The sequence below is a fragment of the Lissotriton vulgaris genome, chromosome 9, assembly GCF_964263255.1.
Source record: "Lissotriton vulgaris chromosome 9, aLisVul1.2, whole genome shotgun sequence".
NCBI lineage: Eukaryota > Metazoa > Chordata > Amphibia > Caudata > Salamandridae > Lissotriton > Lissotriton vulgaris.
Window position 1 is genome coordinate 937,360,053 of NC_141697.1, and position 20,245 is coordinate 937,380,297.

Here is a 20,245-nt window from a genome sequence, read left to right on the forward strand (position 1 = left end):
CCGGATTCGGCGTCAACAGGCCTTGGTAAAGGCAACCCACGCGGTGAGTGGAAAAGGCGTCTGGTGCAGACCAGGAGGGTCCGGGGTGCTTCTCCTTTGCAAGGAAGCAAGGGCCAGTCTGGAGCAACCAGACCAGCGGTGTTGATGTCGTGGATCGTCGTCTAGGAGGCCACTAGCCAGCCGGCAAGTGACCAAACAACGCGTCGAGCAGCAGACAGGCAGAAGGGCCCCACGCAGATCACGTGGATGCTGGAGGGCTGGTCTTGGGTGCAGGAGCTGCTCGGGGCTGGGGCTTCTCAGTCCCCAAAGCACTTCGTCGAGGATACCTCAGAAGTCGTGCTGGAAGCAAAGTGCAGTTTCTTCAAGATGGCCGGTCCCACGTGTCTCGTTGCACCGACGGATCTCAGCTATGCTGCAGATGTAGGTAGAGGTCGGAGAGGTCTGGGAGTCCGGGTCTCGTCAGGCTCTGAAGTCTGGATCCTCGAGGGAAGAAGACAAAGTGAAGCCGCTGGACGCTTGATGGGGCCTGCTTGTGCAGGGTGGACTCTCCTTGCCCACAAGGGAGATTCCTTCAGTCTTCTGTAGCAGAATGTCGAAGTCCAGAGTTTCTTCTTGTAGAGTTTCAAGTCAGGATTAATCTAATTTGGAATGGGACCAGCTCCTACCTTTATCCTGCTAAAGGGGGCTGTACTATCACTAGGTCCCTCCTATGGGTGGGACCAGGAAGGGGGGTGGTTACACCCCCTATCCTTTGTCCGGTTTCGCGCCAGAGCTGGGGCTGGAGTGCCCCAGCAACTGGTTTGAGCTGGTGTATGCACAGGGCACCTTGTGTGCCCCAGGCATGTCTCATTCCTTTCAGCCCTGTCCTACCTAATACACAAAATCATGTCTGGGGTGGTGCTAGCACCTCCGAAGGCAGGAAACCCTTTGTCCAAGCCTCCCTCGCTGGAAGGACTCCCAGCAGGAGGAGGTCAGACTTGTGTCTGTGGTGGCAGCATCCATTTTGTGGTGCTGAGGATCTGTTTAACTTTAACCGGGGTTCACAGTTCCATACATGTCGTGTCCCTCTAAAAGGGTGGAATGCTACCCCCGTCGCCAGAATTGGCGAGGGAGTAGTATTCCAATTCGTATGACACCTTACTTGACATGTTTTGATAATGCTATGCCAAAGTTAGCAATAACCGCGAGGATTATAATGCACTTAAGAGTATATGGTATAGCGTTATCATGGAAACAGCTAAAGGACTTGGTTCCGAAAGCTGCAGACAGGCTCAGCTCATGCCAGAGCACTATCTCACATAATTCCAAGCACTCTGCCTCCAGGATTGTTAAGGCCTGCCATAGGAGTGACTTATAGGAGTATATGTGTCCATTTTAGGTTTAGATATAGGTATACTATATCTACAGCAAAGGGTGATTACACCACCTTGCCCCAGCTGATTGTTCAGCCAGTTGTCTCAGAGTTGGATGGCCAGCCAGGGGGGGGCATAATACATGCTGCAGCCCCTGGTAGGCCTTGGGTTCACTTATGCCCTGGGTACCTATGGTACACTGTACAAGGACTTACAAGAGTGACCTAATACCAATTGGTAAATGCACCTAAAGCACATGGATGTCAATTTAGAGAGAACAGCTAGGCTGTGGGTCTGATTAGCAGGTCCACAGCCAGGGAAAGTCGTAAACCAGTGAAGCAAAAAGCTAAAATCTGGGGTGACCATAGGATTGCAGACCCACCTCTCCTACAGAGGCCATCGCTGAAAATTTGCGGCCTATAGCATCCAAACGACGACCGTCGTGATCTGGTGGGGCAGTAACAGTAGACGCAGGATTCCGAGAACGGCGCTGAGCTGCCTGCGTAACCACCGAATCCTGTTTCGGCTGTCCAATAAGGCACACTGGAGAGCCAACAGGAGCCTTATATTTCTTTTCCAATCTGGGCATCTGTGCCAGTAGTGAATTTGGGGTCTGCATCAACTTCACCCATTCAGCCCAGATAAAGTCAATAATAGGAACAGTATGGACTTGTTTAAATGGTTGGTTTTTAAAATCATAGAGGAAGCAATCCTCTTCCCTCTGGACTCTTGGCAACTTAAAACGTTGAGCCGCCCTATCCACCAGCTGATGGAAACTCGCAATGTCCACAGGAGGAGAACTTCCTGGTGTTACCGGAGAGGGAGATGGTGTCTGAACTTGATAATTATCCCACTCTGCCATATCCTCATCATCATCTCGAACCTCACCATCTTCGCGGTCCTGAGTAATGTCATCTTCGTCGTCGTCATACACAGTCGTGTGTATCCGAACAGAAGTTTGTATTTGCGGAGCAGAAGTTGGCAGAGGCGACAGAGGAGCCGCAGCAGGCACTGCAACAGGCGTCAAAACAGAAGGAACCGCAGGTACCTGCGGAGAAGGCAGGAAACACCTATTATAGTCGTCCAACATATGCTGGGGATTAGAGATGAGCGACAAAGGCACCGTCGCAGTAAGAACTTGAACAGGCGTTTCCTCCTGCTGGAAATATTGGTCCTCATCATCATTGCTATAATCCTGACACTTGATGATCAAATCAGATGGACTACGTGCCGCCCTAAAAGACTCATGCACATCATCCTCCGAGTCCTCATTCGAGTCCGTGGCAAACAAGGGCGAGGGAGGTTGTGGATCACTGGTGATGGAAATCTGGTCAATAGGCACCTTGCGGCGTTGGTGAAGCGGGTCGACGGTGGCAGACCCAGTGGACGACAGTGGCAGCAAAGGCAGAGAGGCAAACGCGGAAGAAGTCGTTGGCGGAGCCGACGACGACGATGGAGTTGCTGGAACCACACTGGAAGAATCCATCGTCGATGGTCCCGTCGTCGACAGCAATGGCGCCGTCGACGACGAAGAGGACTTCTTTTTCGTTGACGGAGTGGTAGTCGACGGGGTTGTCGTCAACAGAGTTGTCGCCGATGGGGCGGCCGTCGACGGAGCCGGTTTCTAAACACTCTTCGTCGACGAAGATTTGGTCGTCGACGGTGGAGTTTTCTTTGTCGACGACGAAGCAATCGGAATGATAGATGGCACAGTCTTGAAGCTAACGGTTGCCTTCGTCGACGACGAGGACGTCGACGAAGCAGCAGTCGATGATCCTGAAGCCGACGACATCGTCACTGTCGTCGTCGAGCCGGAGACGGCAGATCTAGTCGTTGGGACGACCGTCGACGCTCCCGTCGACGATGAAACATGTTTTCTCACAGAAACATGAGAGGAAGATGCAGCAGACGCCTGAGAGCCAGGTCTCGTGGGCGTGGAAGTAGTAGGAAGAGGTGAAGACACCGCAAGGGCCAAAGAAAGACAATTTCTTCTTAATGAATGGATAAGGCAACTCCTGCACACTACTACGTTTTGAAGCTGCTTGGGAACGACCAGAAATGAGACTTTCAGCATCAGAAAGTACATTATCCTTATCCTTAAGTCTCTGAAGCCACAGCAGGAGACGGCCTTGCCTGTCCTTTAGAGTCTTTGTAGAAAAGGTTCTACAGAACTTATATTTACCCACAAAGCAAGAAGGGTGTTCCTACAGTGGCCGTATCATTCAATAATGTGTGTACATCTCTGAGTAATCAAAAAGGCAGTGACAGAAGGAGGTAAAGTGCAAACAAAGTTCATTCAAAAAAATATTTATTAGTTATTTTTTATAATATAGATATAAATTCATATAAATGCTATTGTTGATCAAAAAATCTTTTTTTTATATAATGGGTAATACATATATTAATTGAAAAAGTTCATAAAGAGCACAAAACAGTCATAAAAACAGCAGCAAATTAGCAGGTCCCCTGAAAAACAATCATACACAGCAGCTCACTCACGTGCTAACAATCATTCTACATTCACACCACATACAAAGATGGAGAAGGAACTGGATTCCAAATAGCAAGATGACTACGCTAATGTGATCCAAGGGCACCAAGGTGTGATTGTTGGCCCTTGTGGCGGGTCTACGCGCGTTTCGGTGGATCAAGCCACCTTCATCAGGACCTTGTTCATCAAATTGTGCAGATATCAGGGGATCAGACAAAAGGAAAAATGGCAAGGAAATAGGTCAGCTATCACTAGAACGAGTTCTGTTTCAGAATTAGGAGGTAAAGTCACATGAAGTGCACCGCATCCATAATGCCAAGTCAGATGTAGTAGGTGACCCTCAGAGCTTCATCTTAATATCTTGGATACCAAATTCTGTGTGGAAAGCGGGACGAGCGAGTTGTTTCAGTTTCGGTGGGAGTTCTGAAGAGATGCTATTATTTCATAAAATCAAGAGGAAGGTCTCAGGGTATGGCAGTCCACGTCGAGGGTTAACTCCTGTAACATTTCAGTCTATTTACCAATGGTGATAATATATCAAATGAGTAGATGTTCTGTAGAATAATTGACACTGTTCAGCCACCGCGACCCTTCGTATCCGGTGTGCAACGACCAAATCCCTCCGCGTTCCTGAGACCCTCCGTCATTTTTTATTTACCCACATCATGGTCGGGGTAAAGACAGTAAATACACTTACTGTGTGGATCTTCTGAATAAAGGCGTAGCTTTCCACAAGAAGAGCAAGGTCGAAAAAGAGACTTCTTACTTGAAGACATGCTGAAAACACAGGAAAAACCTGAAGAAGTAGAGAAAACTGAGCAGAGCTCAGGGAGACTCCCTTTCACACGACGTGCGGTAGAAAATCTGAGGTACTGAGCTCTGAGGAGAAGGTTCTGGGGGCTGCTGCCGCCTGATTGGCTACAGTTTGGACCAACATAATGACAGGAATAGACTACAAGTGTCTTTTCTCTCTTCATGTATTCCTATGTGGAATTATGTCTAGGCATTTACTACCTTTTTTCTAATGGTATTTCATGTGTTATGTTTTTACATATACATATTATGAGTATGTTATTGCTATTTTATTTACCATGGGACTCCCACTCCGACGGCGGGGAATATTGAAGCATGTGAATCTATGAAAGACACCCTAATACTGGAGAACTTCTAACTATTTTTCCATGAATGGTTTTCCAGTCGTTCGAGGTCATCCCTCAATTCCTTATTTTGAGTCAATAACTTGGCCAAGTCAGTAGTGGTTGTTTCGATCGATTCGTTTAGTTTAGTTTGGAGATTTCAGCCTCAATTGCCTCAGTCCTCAAGGTGACTTCCTCCAATTTCTAAGCCAATACCTCACATGATGACCAGATAGCCTGATCCGCTTCAGAGACGGAGATCCTGTTAGCCAACTCTGCTTCATTCGTCTCCGAGACGTTAAATATGCAGGCCATCTCGTCTTTCATAGCCAATAGCAGATCAGCTAGAGAATGTGTACTTGACGCTAAGATCGTATGATCATTGGGGGCAGAAATATTTAAACTTTTACAGCTGTTTTGCAGACCCATGTTGCTCAAGTCCTCTTTTTGTACCAGTACTTGCTCCCAACCATGCTCTTGTTCCAGCTCCTGCACGCGCTCTTACTCTGCTCTACTCTTGCCCTGCTCTAATTCATCCCGTGATCGCAGAACTGAGTATCTGTTAGTGAGGCTAATCATCTGGTGGAACACCAACTCCGTACCAGTTGTACTAATGAGAGCTGTGGCTTAAGGTTCCTTCGCCTCCAGATTTGACTGGACGATTTTACTTAAGGACTCACTGTCCTCACAGGTTGATGGCTTCCTAATTAACATGCTAGACCCGCAGAGGCTGACACAGAGATGGGCATGGGCATGGGCTTGGGCGTGGGTGTGGCCGTGGTCGAGGACAAAGGTGTAGTCGTAGACATAGACATAACTTGATAGAAAGTTTTCAAAGATGGGGTAATTTTAGATTTTATTGTTGACGTTTTCTTATCCCGGGTTTTTCCCTTGCCCTTGATCACTTTTGCTTTCACTGGAGTTGCAAAACTGTGGTATTCCATTACCTCATGCTTTCTGGAATTTCCCTATGTCACTCTGTAGAGTCTTAGGTCTTTAGAATGTGTCTCACTTTGAAATTTAAAAAGTGCAAATTCAGACAAGACAAAGTTGAGTACCTGGGACACGAAATATCAAGCCTTGGTATCAAACCTAAACTTAATCATGTTCAGAATATTGTCAATGCTCCTTCTCCAAATTCTAAGGAACAATTACTTTCTTTCCTAGGGCTTACTGAATTCTATGGGAAATTCGTTAAAAACTATTCAGATATTGTGCATCCCTTGAGAATTCTTCTTAAAAAGAATGCAAAATTTGTTTGGGGGAAAGAGCAAGAGAATTCTTTTACCATTTTGAAACGCAAAATTGTTGAAGCGCCATTTTTTAAGCCTTATTCTGTGGGTAAAGAATGTATTGTCTACGTTGATGCAAGTAATGTTGGGTTAGGGGCTGTCTTGATGCAAAAAGATAAAGCTGGGGAGTTTGTTGTCTCTTATGCTTCACGAGCTCTGCGTGATGCTGAGAAGAATTACTCAACTATAGAGAGAGAACTACTTGCTTGCACCTGGGCTTCTCAGCACTTCAGGCAGTTTTTGTGGGGTACAAAGTTTTCTTTAAGAACTGATCATAAACCCCTGATTTCCATGTTGTCTGCCGGTGGTGGAAGGGTTCTCACTGCTCGCTTAGCGAGACTAGCGGCAAAATTACAGGAATACCGTTGTGAGGTTGTTTACATTCCTGGTCGTCTAAATGTTCATGCGGATTGCATGTCGCGTTTTCCAGCCAGTGTAGAAGTTGGTGATAGTTTTGATTGTGATGTTGCATATTCGTTCGCAGATATCAATATAATTTCTGATCAGGATAGTTGTTTAATCCTTTCAGAAAAAAATTGGTCAGAGGCCATGGAGAACGATGCTGTATTGAATCTTGTCAAGCAGTATTTGGTTAAGGGATGGCCTGAAGAAAGGAAGCTTTCTGGTGAGTTGGGGTCGTTCTACAAAGTTAAAGATGATCTAATGTTATCTCGAGACGTTATTCTCAGATCAGACAAAATCATACCTCCCACAAGTCTCAGAGAGAAAATTTGCAGCTTGGCTCATGAGGGGCACATGGGAATGTCCACCACCAAAAGAAGGATTAGGGAACACTACTGGTGGCCTGGTATTGATTCAATGGTAGATAGTTGGGTCAGGAATTGTTCGCCTTGCTCGTTGAGTGACAAATCTGTAAAGAGTTTGGCTGTTGACACTTCTCCTATTGAGTACGCCAATGGTCCTTGGCGAAGGTTAGCAATTGATATTATTGGACCTTTTAGCTACCAGTCTGGTAAGGATATGTTTGCTCTAGTCTTAATTGACTACTTCTCTAAGTGGCCTGAACTTAAAATTGTTGAAAAAACCTCCTCTGAGCATGTTATTGAGTTTCTTGATGAGATATTTGCTAGGGAAGGTTTACCGGAGGAACTCGTCTCTGACAATGGCCCACAATTCATTAGCAATGAGTTTGAGTGTTTTCTCAAGAATTGTGGTATTGTTCACAAAAGAACCTCTAATTATTTTCCGCAAGCCAACGGCCAAGTTGAGAGGTTCAACAGAGTCATCAAAGAATCTTGCCAATTAGCTATTAAAAGTGGTTTGAAATGGAAAAAAGCGCTTCAAGCGACTTTATTAACTTACCGGTTGTCCCCCAATTCAGTCACTGGGCTATCTCCTTTTGAACTATTGCGTGGGAGAAAACCAGGTTCTCGACTTCTTCCCTGGTGGCTAAAAGGTGATTCTCCCTACGAGGTAGATTTTAAGGTATTGAGAGAGAAAATTCAGAAGCACCAGGAAAGTATGATCCAGCATTCGGCCAAAAAGAAGTACAATACTTGCTGTGTAAGAGTTGGTGATCGAGTGCGTGTTAAAATGGGTGGTTTGTTCCACAAGAATGTGTCCAGATGGTCTGACCCTATCAGAGTCATTGAAGTTTTTAGCAAAGCTGTCAGAGTCGAGGGGGGCAAAATATGGAATTTAAGAAGGATTTCTCTATGCAAACCTCTCGTTACTTCTTCACCAAGAGAAATTCCTACCTGTTTCAGAACATAATCCTGATGGTTTCTCTGGTACACATGAAGTTTATGACAATTTAGATAAAGTGATTGTAAATGATTCTGATGCTATGCTTAGTTCTGAAGGGCCTCTTGCTCCTTGTGTCTCTTTTGATAATCAATCGAGTGTTGAGCAGGGAGACATTTCACTGAGACGTAGTGAGCGTATTAAATGTGCTCCTTCAAAGTTTAAAGATTACATTAGAACCTGATTTCTTTTTGCACTTTCCTTGTTTTTTTTTTGTTTTTTTTTGTTGTTTTTTTTTTCTCTCTTTTTCATTTTCTAAAGGGGGGGAGGTGTGTGGTATTCCATTACCTCATGCTTTCTGGAATTTCCCTATGTCACTCAGTAGAGTGTTAGGTCTTTAGAATGTTTTCCTTTGACTGTCATCTGTTGCTGATCTTGATATGATGAAGACATCTGCTGTGGTTGTTTAAGCTGTCCTTCTTATCAATAAATCCTGCTTGAACCTACTCATTGTGTAGTCCTCATTACTACAAAAACCACCTGTGTTTCCCCCTTATTTGCGTTGTTTAGTTATTGTTCTAACTTCAGTTATGGGGGGGTGGGGCTCGTGAAGGCAGGACAGAGTGAGCGATTACTGTGTGTGAGAGGGTGAACTTCAGGGGACTGAAATACTTGGGACCACCGCGACCAGAATTCCCTGCGTGTAGAGGACGGAACTATGTGGGCAGAGACAGGCAATACCTGAACCGAGGAAAAGACACACCCACCTTTCCTGTCTCCCCACAGTGAGGCCCAGAGTCGGAGGTGGGAGGAGCTGACCCCGGAAACGCTACGGCTGCACCGGTAAAAACGGGACAAACACAGGAGGAGACGTCTTTTACCTGCGGGAGAAAGGAGCTGGGGGAGGAGTTGAACACGGAAGAGCAGCGAAGCGTGGAGCAGGACGCCGAGAGCGAGGACCGAGACACAGAGCAGAACGCTGGGAGCGAGGACAATGACCAAAGTGGCGAAGAGGCGGAGGAGACTGACGACCACTGGACGGAAGAGTGGTGGCGTCCACCGGAGGAAGCTGAAGAGAGGGAGGCAACTCGGGAGAGTTGCTGCGGAGCCGGTGAGTGACGCTGGTTCTGGGGAGAGTGAGTTGGTGCTCTTGCAGGAGGTGGGTGGAGAGGGGAACAAGGGCTAATTTGAAGCAGGGGTGCACAAGGGCATTGCTGTTGTAAAATGCTAATCGGTCTAGTCACCACTATCCTGACCTTGAACCCCTCAGTCCTCACCCTAAGCCCTGACAACCCGATAATTTCCCTAGTTATTTTCTTTCTCCAAACCCCATTCCTTTGGGCTAAATCTTACCCCAGTCACAGTCCATTACCTCCTTAGGCACTACCGGGTGTAGGTGACGGGTTAGTACCTGTGTCACAGTAAACTGAAAGGCTCCATTTCTCTCCTCTTGGCGAGCCTCCAGTTGAAGCTAGCACAACGAACGAGCCAGCTCCACAACCCATCTCTATCCAACCTGAAGGAGGAGGACCGGAACAGGCATCTATATCCATCCACCCTGAGAGAGAGAAGACCAACCCAGAGGAAGAGGCTTACAACCCTGTTACCAAACAGAAAACTTTGACTACTGACAATAAAGTATCACCTGTTCGACAATACATTCAGACTCCACGTCTGTATATCCGCCCTGCACTCCCACACCGTATTAGATGATAAATGGGCTGCTCTTGCTCTCAGAGTATACCTACTGAATTTTTTTTTGGGGGGGGGGGGGGTTCCTTCTTGTCCCATCACTAATCTCCATACAATTCAAAAGAGACTGCCCGTCCTCAACCAAAGGCACACCCCCCTGAGGAAGTGCCAAAAAACTTTCACTCAAAGTCCTCTCTCTGCCGGTCAAGGTCACCAAAACCACCTTACCAGCCAGCAAGTCACATACAGAAGGACTGGTGCCCTTGGGATTTTCAGCAGGAGCCAGTCGTAAAGACTGAAGCCCCCCTACCTGTACACCGTCCTCTGAGAACCACTCCAACCTGCTGCCGGGACAAGCCCCCAAACTGGTGCTGACCCTTCCTCTGGTGAACTGGAGCAGCAAGGAGGCGCAATCCCAGCGCCTTCGCTCATGCGCGGCCTCTCCCCACCTCCAACGCTGAGTTCCGGTCTCTACTCCACCTTCACTGCCACCAACGCTACGCCAAACGCCGAGAACAGCCAGAAACACTGGGTCGTCTCGCGTAGGAACATACGGGTCCCCCCGCATGTCCTGAAAAGCAAAACGGAGCACACAAGAGGAAAACCTAGGTAAGGGAAATATTAACTTGTTTCAAAAGATCATGAGAGCTTCGGTTCTCGCCCCTATGTGAAGCTCGAGGGAGCGAAGCAGCGGCCGTTAGAATGCGGCTGCCATGTTCCTCCTACAGAGAATTTGTTTCAAGCCATAGGTTTATGACTTGTAAAGCCATATCCAAATTTTGGTTACAGATTTTTTTAGCACATTTAACTTAAGGTTGGATGTGACAGAACACATGTATTTTGCCAATGTGAATAATATACAACGCTATAAAAAGCTCTGCCGGGTCATCCTTTGAGGAAGAGGAGGTTCAGGAGAATTGACATAGAATCTGCTTAACATTTTAGAAGTATTTTTAATGGTATGCTTGGTTTTTGCGCTGTCACTTTATTCTGCGGCCGGCATTTAGCTAGCAGTTCACTAGCTGGATCGTGATAGTACTGTGTGGCTGGGGTCCTTCTTACATGACCGCAGTTTCCAGGTGTCTCAGCAAACATATACTACTCTAGGAGTATTAAACTAGCCCTCAGGGCTCCATACTCAGTCCCACTCTCTTTAATCTCTATATCATCCCTTTGGCAGAGATCATATGCAGATGACACGTAACTGGTGGTGTCATTAACACAAGCCCATGATGAGGCAGCCATCAACTTCTCAACTTGCCTACAAGAACAGGCGTCCTGGATGTCGAACAACTGTTTGAAACTTAATAGTAATAAAACAGAAGTTCTAGTGGTAGGTAGAGCCCCTTCAATTTGGTCCTCAGCATGGTGGCCTCAGACGCTGGGACCGACCCCATCCCATAGCAAACAGGTAAAGGACCTAGGGATGTGGCTGGACACCAAATTATCTTTTGAGAACCACACAAGACGGGTGGCAGGGATATGTTTTGGGGTAATGAGAGGTCTCCGGAAGACCCTGGATGTATTGCCCTTGACAGCCAAAAAAAACACGGTCCATGCCTTGGTAACCTCACACTTAGACTGTGGTAATGCCCTGTATTTGAGGGCAAGTAGCAAATATTTGCAAAGCCTCCAATGCATTTCAGAATGCAGCAGCCCGCCTCGTTCTAATACTGCCCAGGAGAGCGTCTTCTAACCAGGCCCTGGCTTCCCTTCACTGGCTTCATGTGAGGGAGAGAATTCTCTTTAAGGCCCTCTGTGTTAGTCATTGTAGTCATCGCATCTTACAGAGAAAAGGGCCTACTTATCTACATGATCTATTTACTTCCTACACTCCGACCCACCTTTTGAGATCAAGCGGGACGGGAAAGGTGAGAATAACGGCCATCAAAAGAATGAGAATGGGTGGCCGATCCTTCTGTTTCCTAGCGGCTAAACATTGGAACGACCTCCCGCTGGGTATACGGATGGAGCCTTCGGAGTAACTCATTCAGAAAAAGCTCAAAACTTAGCTAGATTGTAGTGAGGCTTTGCCAAAATCCAAAAACTGTGTTACCAGATACTGTCAGTTGGACCGGGGACAAGACTATATCATGCATGGGACATTCATTTCCTAAGACATTTCCTTCAATAAAACAAAACACTGTTTTAACCATGATGCGGGTCTCTGAATCCTGGGAGAATAAGAAGTTCAAAAAACAAGAGAGGTACTAAGAGTCTATGAAGTGAAGAACTGACAGGACCAGATTGTGTCCAGCATGAGTGTTCAGATCAAAACGTTGATCTTGAGCACATGACACTATTATGTCATAGAGGTGAGGAAAGGAAGATACAAGGTTTAGAAAGTTAGAACATAGTACCCATCCGCCCACTCATCAGTGGAATTCCGTCATCTGGGTTGGTGAAAAGAAAGGTGTCCTATGGGCTTCTCCTCAGGGAGAGTCTGAGGTAGCCAAATGTTGGACCCTCAAGAACCACATCCAACCAACAGAGGATAGTGTGTGAGTGGAAGGGGCAAATGAATTTGCAGTGCTCAGAAAAGAAAAGAAAAGGAAACTAATCCTAGTGATTAAAAATACCTACTTTGATGACATAAGAAAACTTTTATTCGGTGTGACCATCAAAGTGGTATCGTTAAAAACAGTATGCTGATAGCATGTAAGGAATTGCTATCTATCATGTATGTTAATCGGTCGACATGTTTCAGACTATACCGGCTTTCTTCAGGACCTATGATAAGCTACTGCAACATATACTTATCGTGAGTTGGAACTTGAACATAAACAATCTCCAACAAATGAAGGTGTATCTCCTCCTGTGCATAAAAATGTGGGAAACAAAAAACACAGTGTTAAATATATACAAACTATGTGGTGTTTACCTCAACCTCTTGAAATGCAAAGAAAACATAGTCTTCACTCACCCCAATTGTAGGGAGAAAAAACCTCACCTCGCCTGGCAACAGCTCAGGTTGGAAGGAGGCCACGCACTGAAAAGATAAGTGCGAGAATAAGAATTAATAATGCAGTAACTAAATAAGTCCTGCATTTTGTTTTAGACTTTTACAAACAGTGACACCAAAAGGCATAAGGAGGCGGCTGGATTGAGAAGCTGATGTGAAATTCATCTCTAAAAATTGTATCAAACCCCTTAATATTCCAAGGTTGTGCTACCAGTGGAGTTATTCAAAGAGGGCCAAAAACCGCCATGCTATGTTGTTAGCGTTAAGTTAAATCAAAGGGAGTTGGAGTCTTCCTATTCAGAGCCCTCTCAGAAAGAAGCGCAACATGGAGCGCTAAAGAACTCACCTCTCCGTCGTTACCTCGGGTAGAATCCTGAGCCGAGGGGGAGGTGACTGGCTCACTGAGAATGGCTGTTAATAACAGCCGGTGGCGGACCGGAGAGAGAACTCAGTATGTGCGTTGTTATTGGTTGTCAGAAATCGACCAATAGTCCATTTAGACGATTCCCTGACATACTCAGAGTCATTGGGCGGCGTACGTTTTCCATGCTAATGCTCTACATGCAGTCCTCAGATGAGGTCGTTCTCTTATATAGATGTATGATCACCATGAATGACTGATAGAAAACTAGCGGTACGTATTTTACACAGTTCCGCACAAAAAGCCTCCATCCGCTGGCATTGGTTTAAGTCTTAACCAATGAGAACGCGCCAAGAGGTTCGTGCTCTTGCAGGCTTAGCTTGCATCGCCACTATTGGTCGATTTCTGACAACCAATAACAACGCACATACTGAGAGTTCTCTCTCAGGTCCGCCACCGGCTGTTATTAACAGCCATTCTCAGTGAGCCAGTCACCTCCCCCTCGGCTCAGGATTCTACCCGAGGTAACGACGGAGAGGTGAGTTCTTTAGCGCTCCATGTTGCGCTTCTTTCTGAGAGGGCTCTGAATAGGAAGACTCCAACTCCCTTTGATTTAACTTAACGCTAACAACATAGCATGGCGGTTTTTGGCCCTCTTTGAATAACTCCACTGGTAGCACAACCTTGGAATATTAAGGGGTTTGATACAATTTTTAGAGATGAATTTCACATCAGCTTCTCAATCCAGCCGCCTCCTTATGCCTTTTGGTGTCACTGTTTGTAAAAGTCTAAAACAAAATGCAGGACTTATTTAGTTACTGCATTATTAATTCTTATTCTCGCACTTATCTTTTCAGTGCGTGGCCTCCTTCCAACCTGAGCTGTTGCCAGGCGAGGTGAGGTTTTTTCTCCCTACAATTGGGGTGAGTGAAGACTATGTTTTCTTTGCATTTCAAGAGGTTGAGGTAAACACCACATAGTTTGTATATATTTAACACTGTGTTTTTTGTTTCCCACATTTTTATGCACAGGAGGAGATACACCTTCATTTGTTGGAGATTATTCATGTTCAAGTTCCAACTCACGATAAGTATATGTTGCAGTAGCTTATCATAGGTCCTGAAGAAAGCCGGTATAGGCTGAAACATGTCGACCGATTAACATACATGATAGATAGCAATTCCTTACATGCTATCAGCATACTGTTTTTAACGATACCACTTTGATGGTCACACCGAATAAAAGTTTTCTTATGTCATCAAAGTAGGTATTTTTAATCACTAGGATTAGTTTCCTTTTCTTTTCTTTTCTGAGCACTGCAAATTCATTTGCCCCTTCCACTCACACACTATCCTCTGTTGGTTGGATGTGGTTCTTGAGGGTCCAACATTTGGCTACCTCAGACTCTCCCTGAGGAGAAGCCCATAGGACACCTTTCTTTTCACCAACCCAGATGACGGAATTCCACTGATGAGTGGGCGGATGGGTACTATGTTCTAACTTTCTAAACCTTGTATCTTCCTTTCCTCACCTCTATGACATAATAGTGTCATGTGCTCAAGATCAACGGTTTGATCTGAACACTCATACTGGACACAATCTGGTCCTGTCAGTTCTTCACTTCATAGACTCTTAGTACCTCTCTTGTTTTTTGTAGTAGTAGTTGGGGGACAAGGTACTTACATTGTCTATAAACTAACTCCCCTAGGACCCCTCAATACTCTGTTGTATTTTTGAGAATAAGAAGTTCTCCTTTTGAAGACCGGAGTCCGCCCACATAAGATAAGTTCAGGCCACCAACTGGGACATATCCCCCATTTGAAAATCACCATCATAAAATATATGTGCAAAGGCAAGAAAACAATGCAATTGTTTTAGTTTACATTAGGAATCTTCACAGAAGAAATTATGAAAAGGATCAAAGACATACCATCCTGGTACACCTTCCCGTGCTTCTCAAGTGCAAACAGATTGATGCTTTTTACTTTTCTGTTTTTACTCCAGACCTGGAAAGAGAGAAGAAAATGTTATGCTGGAGACAAAAACTGAATAGATGACTCAAAAGCCTAAGAAAAGTTGGGTGAGAATGTTCTTAACCAAGGACCAGGCCAGAAAGCCAACAACTGGAGCCTAATGGACCAAATGGAAGGCTTAACAATGATGTCAGTGATGGATGACAGCTGAAAACAAGTGAAAATTATGAGGTTCCTCTAGATGAGCAATGCATGCAAGAAATACATTCTGAATCGTACCGATGTCTAAATCCAGACCTCTGCAGGTGTTAATGAAATTAGTAATTTACTCTCGATTTACGAATCCCATGTTTGTTTTCTTGGAGCTAATTTGAATTAGAAGGCTTGCAAAATAATCCTTTACCGGCACCAACTGGGGAATTGAAATAAGGCCAGTGCCGCCAGAAAGATATCCGGGCCCTTTATCAATATCTGCAGAAGAAAGACCAAAACCAGAAGGTGGACTTCTCCAGGGGGCCGTCAGGGGCACAGACACGAACAAGGGGGGGATTGGCCAACCTCCGCATTATACATCAAGGCCAGCTAGGGGGGTCCAAAGAGGGACGGACAATCCTAGCCCCAACACGAAACATATCAGTGGCAAGGATGGCGGAAGCATGAAAACCGACTCCGAGAGCCTGTTCGTGGAATATCAACGGTCTGGGGGCAAAACTAATGACGTACAATTAATGGCATTTTAAAAAGATTTCGACATCATTCTACTTCAAGAAACCTGGTAACGGCTGCCCAGTACATAGATGGTTTTAAGGAAGTCCAACTACAAGCGATTAAAAGAGGCCCCTCTGGAAGGGCAGCCGGAGGCTTATCCATCTACCTCAATACTAGCATTGTTTGGACTCCCCTTACCATTGAGACAGGACAACAATGGATCCAGTGCATTAAACTCGATATAAAGAAAGTCCCCGGCAAGAGTACACAGAGTGCGCAAAATTCCTTGCCAATGATAATCTGTAACGTATATTTACATCCAGACTCTAGGAACAAAGTGGAAAAGATCTTGACTCTCAAAGCCGTCATCAAATCTATGCAATCTGTCTACCCGCAGGCAGGGCTGGTCGTGTCAGGCAACTTGAACATGTTCTTGCTTGAAAAGGACCAGGCCCAAACCATGACTCAAAACAAATGGAACAGCAGATTTATCCCAAGTATCATTACAAATCACCGGAAAAAGGATAAGTTCAGTCAACAGTGTGCATTAATGTTTGCCGAGGTCGGAATGATCGCTTTGAACGGCCGGATTTCACAAGATCAACCAGCGGCCCCCACTAGAATCGCTAAACAGGCTCAATCACTGCTGGATTACACCATGGTGGATTTAGAGACCTTGCAAACCATTGCGAGTTACAAAATCATCCACAAACTGGAGAGCGACCATAGCCTACAAGCCTTCGAATTCAGTGTCCAATACAAAAGGGCCACCGTATGCAAAGCACTGATCGAACCTCCAAGTCTCTACAATCTCAAGAGACTAGTATGGAATGGCAACAACATCAAAGAAATAGTGATGAACGTGAAAAACGTACACACTGAAGTGATCGGAGCAGATGCATCCACCCTCTGGGACAACTGGGAAAATCTGGTCATAAATTTAATGGAGAGATTCTCGACTCAAACTCAAATCACCAAAAGGAAAACCGGAAAATCACCCCATGTGTCTTTGGGTCCAATATTGCGTAAGAAAAGGTCATTCAAACGAGAAATCAGAAAGCTACATGCAATAGCCAAGACAATGGGTGAAGATAATGGCAAACAAATTTACAGCTTGAGACAAAACTACAAAAAAAAAGTGTGGTTAGAAAAAGCAAAATACCAAAATGACATCTGGCAATCACTACTAGTATCTAATAAATCAAATAATAACGGGAAATTTTGGGCTGAAATTAATAAAGTGGCAAATGGAGCGGCACAGGTCTTCAATGCTAATATACTCGAGGGCGACTGGATACAACACATGGAGCAAGCCCCAAGGAAAAATATCCCGGCTTGGTGCACTGACCAGCAGACTCCGCTACTAACAAATACCCAAGAAGTAGAGCCACAATCAGATGGAAACTGGATAACGCCATCCCAGGTAGCAATGGTCCTTAAAAACTTGAGGTCCAAAGGTGCCCCAGGCCCAAATGGCCTACCGAATGGTTTGTTCAAACAAGACCAACAGTTTTGGGCAGAATATCTCACCCCACTATATAATGATGTATTTCAAACCGGAAGCATTCCCGAGTCATGGAGAGGTAGCATTTTACATCCAATTTTTAAGGCAGGTACAAGGTCCCGACCCAAGCAATTACCGCCTTATTGCACTCATAGATGTCGAGGCCAAAATCTATGCCTCGAATCTCCTGAGGGATCTGGAAGATTGGGTGAGTGCGAATAAGATTCTGACGATCACGCAGACAGGTTTCAGGCCAGGAACCAGCACATCATGCAACCTGCTGGCGCTAAATCTTATGGTGGAAAAAAGTAGGGAAAACTCAGCGAAACTGTACACATGCTTTGTAGACGACAAAGCAGCGTTCGACACAGTCCCGAGGGAGGCACTATGGAGAAAGATGGCCAACTGGGGAATAACATCAAAGCTGCTGCTGGCCATTATAAACCTATACTCGCATACCTGGGTTAGAATAAAACTAGCCAACGGCGATAGAACGACAGGTAAAATCTTCACCCATGTTGGCCTCAAACAGGGCTGTGTATTGGCACCAACGCTCTTCAATATTTTCACAGCGGACCTGGACAAGTGTATCGCGGAAACAGAAAGTGATCCACCAAAGCTAGCCAACCAGAAAATCAGGAGCATACAGGATGCAGATGACATCTTACTCTGCAGTCAGACCCCGTTGGGCCTACAACGCTCTATCACAAAGCTCAACGATTACATCTGTGCACAAGGGCTCCAAATTAATTATAAAAAAACGAATATCGTCTGTTTTGCCTTTCGGCCAGGGAGGAAATGCTTTAAATGGCACATTGCAGGCAACACATTAGAGAAGACCTCCATGAACAAATACTTGGGAGTTGTAGTCGATGCCAGGTGGTCCATGAAAGATCATCATACGGGATATGATTGATACGGACCTTCCCGATATCATCTTCCTGACCGAAACTTGGTTACAGGACGCGGATACTGCCATTATTAACCTGGCTTTCCCCTCCACCTATACGGTGTCTATCTTGAACCGCTCGACTAGGGGAGGTGGTATAGCCATGGCGACTAAATCTTGTTTCCCGGTTGAGTGGAAGGCTCTGGACCTCCCTATGTGTGAAAGCGCATTGTTTAAGGTAAAGGTCAGTCATCAATTTACCTTCAGCGGTGTGCTTATCTACCGTCCACCTGGGAATGACACCGCCTTCAAGGCTGCCCTTGTGGATGTAGTCAGCTCTTTGACCGCAACATGCGCTAACTTCAATATAGTAGGTGACTTAAATATACATCTGGACCAGTCGTCATCTCCTTCCATCAGCTCCTTGCTGGCGGACTTAGAAGCGTTGCAACTTGACCAACTAGTCGCCTCCCCCACCCACATAGGAGGACACATATTGGACCCCTTTTTTACCACCTTAGTTCGGGCTAGATCAGCTGACCCGATGGTGGTGGGTTGGACTGACCATTTGCTGGTTAAAGTGTCATGTCCCCTTGACACTCCACAATTGAAACCTGTAGATAAACAGAGTTTAAAGCGCAATTGGCGTAAACTTAAGCTGGAGGAGTTTGTCAGGATATTGGAGGCACAACCCCTAGGCAAACTGCAGAATGTAGAACAGGGCTATGAACAGTTCTGCAACTGGGTTCTTACTGCCCTCGACTCTCTCATACCTTTGCGTTGGGCAAAATGTCACGCTAAAAATCGTAGCCCCTGGTACAACGAGACTCTTGCCGAGCTTAAGAGAACTTGCCGGCAAGCTGAGAGGGCCTGGAGAAAAGCCTTTGATCCCACGTTAAAATCACTTTACTTTACCCAGCTTAAGTCCTACCTCAGAGCTATTTGTCAAACCCGGGCCGCATATTACGCAGCTGAGTTCTCCAACAGCCCCAACCCCTCTAAGTTAATCTTCAAGGTACTTAAAGACCTGATGGGGAAACGGGCCACCTCGCAAGAAATCTGTACGGACTCGCACTGTGAAAGCTTGGCATCCTTTTTCGTGGAGAAAGTGCAGAAAATCTACCGAGGATTCACACCAGCTGCCCCCGGGGATGCTCTTAGCGATGTAGAGGTCTTGGTGTCCGAAACCCTGTCAACCCTGCCGACCATGTCTAATGAGGTATTCGACACTCTGAGCCTTAAAATTAAATCAGGCTCCCCCTTAGACCCTCTGAAGCCGGAGCTTTTCGCCTCTCTCCCGCCTCTCTGTCGTGAGCCCATTTTGGAGTTGATCAATCTCTCCCTCAGTGAGGGCGTGGTCCCGTCATCCTGGAAGCAAGCTGTGGTCAAGCCCATTCTGAAGAAATCTAATTCTGACCCCTTGCTCCCGGAGAACTATCGGCCCATCTCCCTCCTGCCTTGGACCGCCAAGGTCATGGAGGCGCACGTGAACACCATTCTGTCTGCCCACCTCTCGCGTAATAATATTCTTGACGAGAGTCAAAATGGGTTTCGCGCCCAACACAGCACTGAAACTGCTCTGCTCTATATAATCGAGCATTTGCGGTCAGTGCTAGATGTGGGGCAGACCGCGGCGCTCCTATTGTTAGACCTGAGCGCCGCGTTTGACACGGTGTCTCATGACATTTTATTGCGGCGTCTGGAGGAAGTGGGGATCGTAGGGAAGGCTCTTCAGTGGTTCCGCTCATTCCTCTCGGACCGGTTTTTTAAAGTAGCCATTCCACCTGGCCAGTCCTTGTACCATTCTCTGGAACTGGGAGTCCCTCAGGGCTCTGCCCTCAGCCCCACATTATTTAACTTGTATGTGAAACCGCTGGCTGCCGTCGTCAGGCAATATGGCCTTACTATGACATCGTATGCCGACGACATGCAGCTGGCGGTAACACTCAGTGGGGACCCTGAGGTGACTGCGCCCAGATTCCGGGCAGGACTTATAGCTGTGGCAAGATGGATGCGTAACAACTGCCTACAGCTTAATGCCAAGAAAACCGAGGTCCTGATTGTAGGGAAGCAGGCGGAACTCTGGGGAGACCAGTGGTGGCCCCTCGAACTGGGGGCGATGCCCATTCCAGTGGCCGAAGTCAAAAATCTGGGGGTATGGCTGGATTCCAATCTTTCTTT

General features: G+C 46.1%; 1 protein-coding gene across 3 annotated transcripts in view; it reads right to left on the reverse strand.

Annotated features, from left to right (window-relative positions):
- LOC147692563 (acylamino-acid-releasing enzyme-like) overlaps nucleotides 1–20,245 on the reverse strand; it is a 526,970-nt gene that overhangs the window by 414,028 nt on the left and 92,697 nt on the right. For all 3 annotated transcript variants that reach the window (XM_086938783.1, XM_086938782.1, XM_086938784.1), the window contains exon 6: nucleotides 14,921–14,996. In XM_086938783.1, coding sequence (XP_086794909.1) covers nucleotides 14,921–14,996 — 76 coding nt within the window. The remainder of the gene's footprint in view (nucleotides 1–14,920; nucleotides 14,997–20,245) is intronic.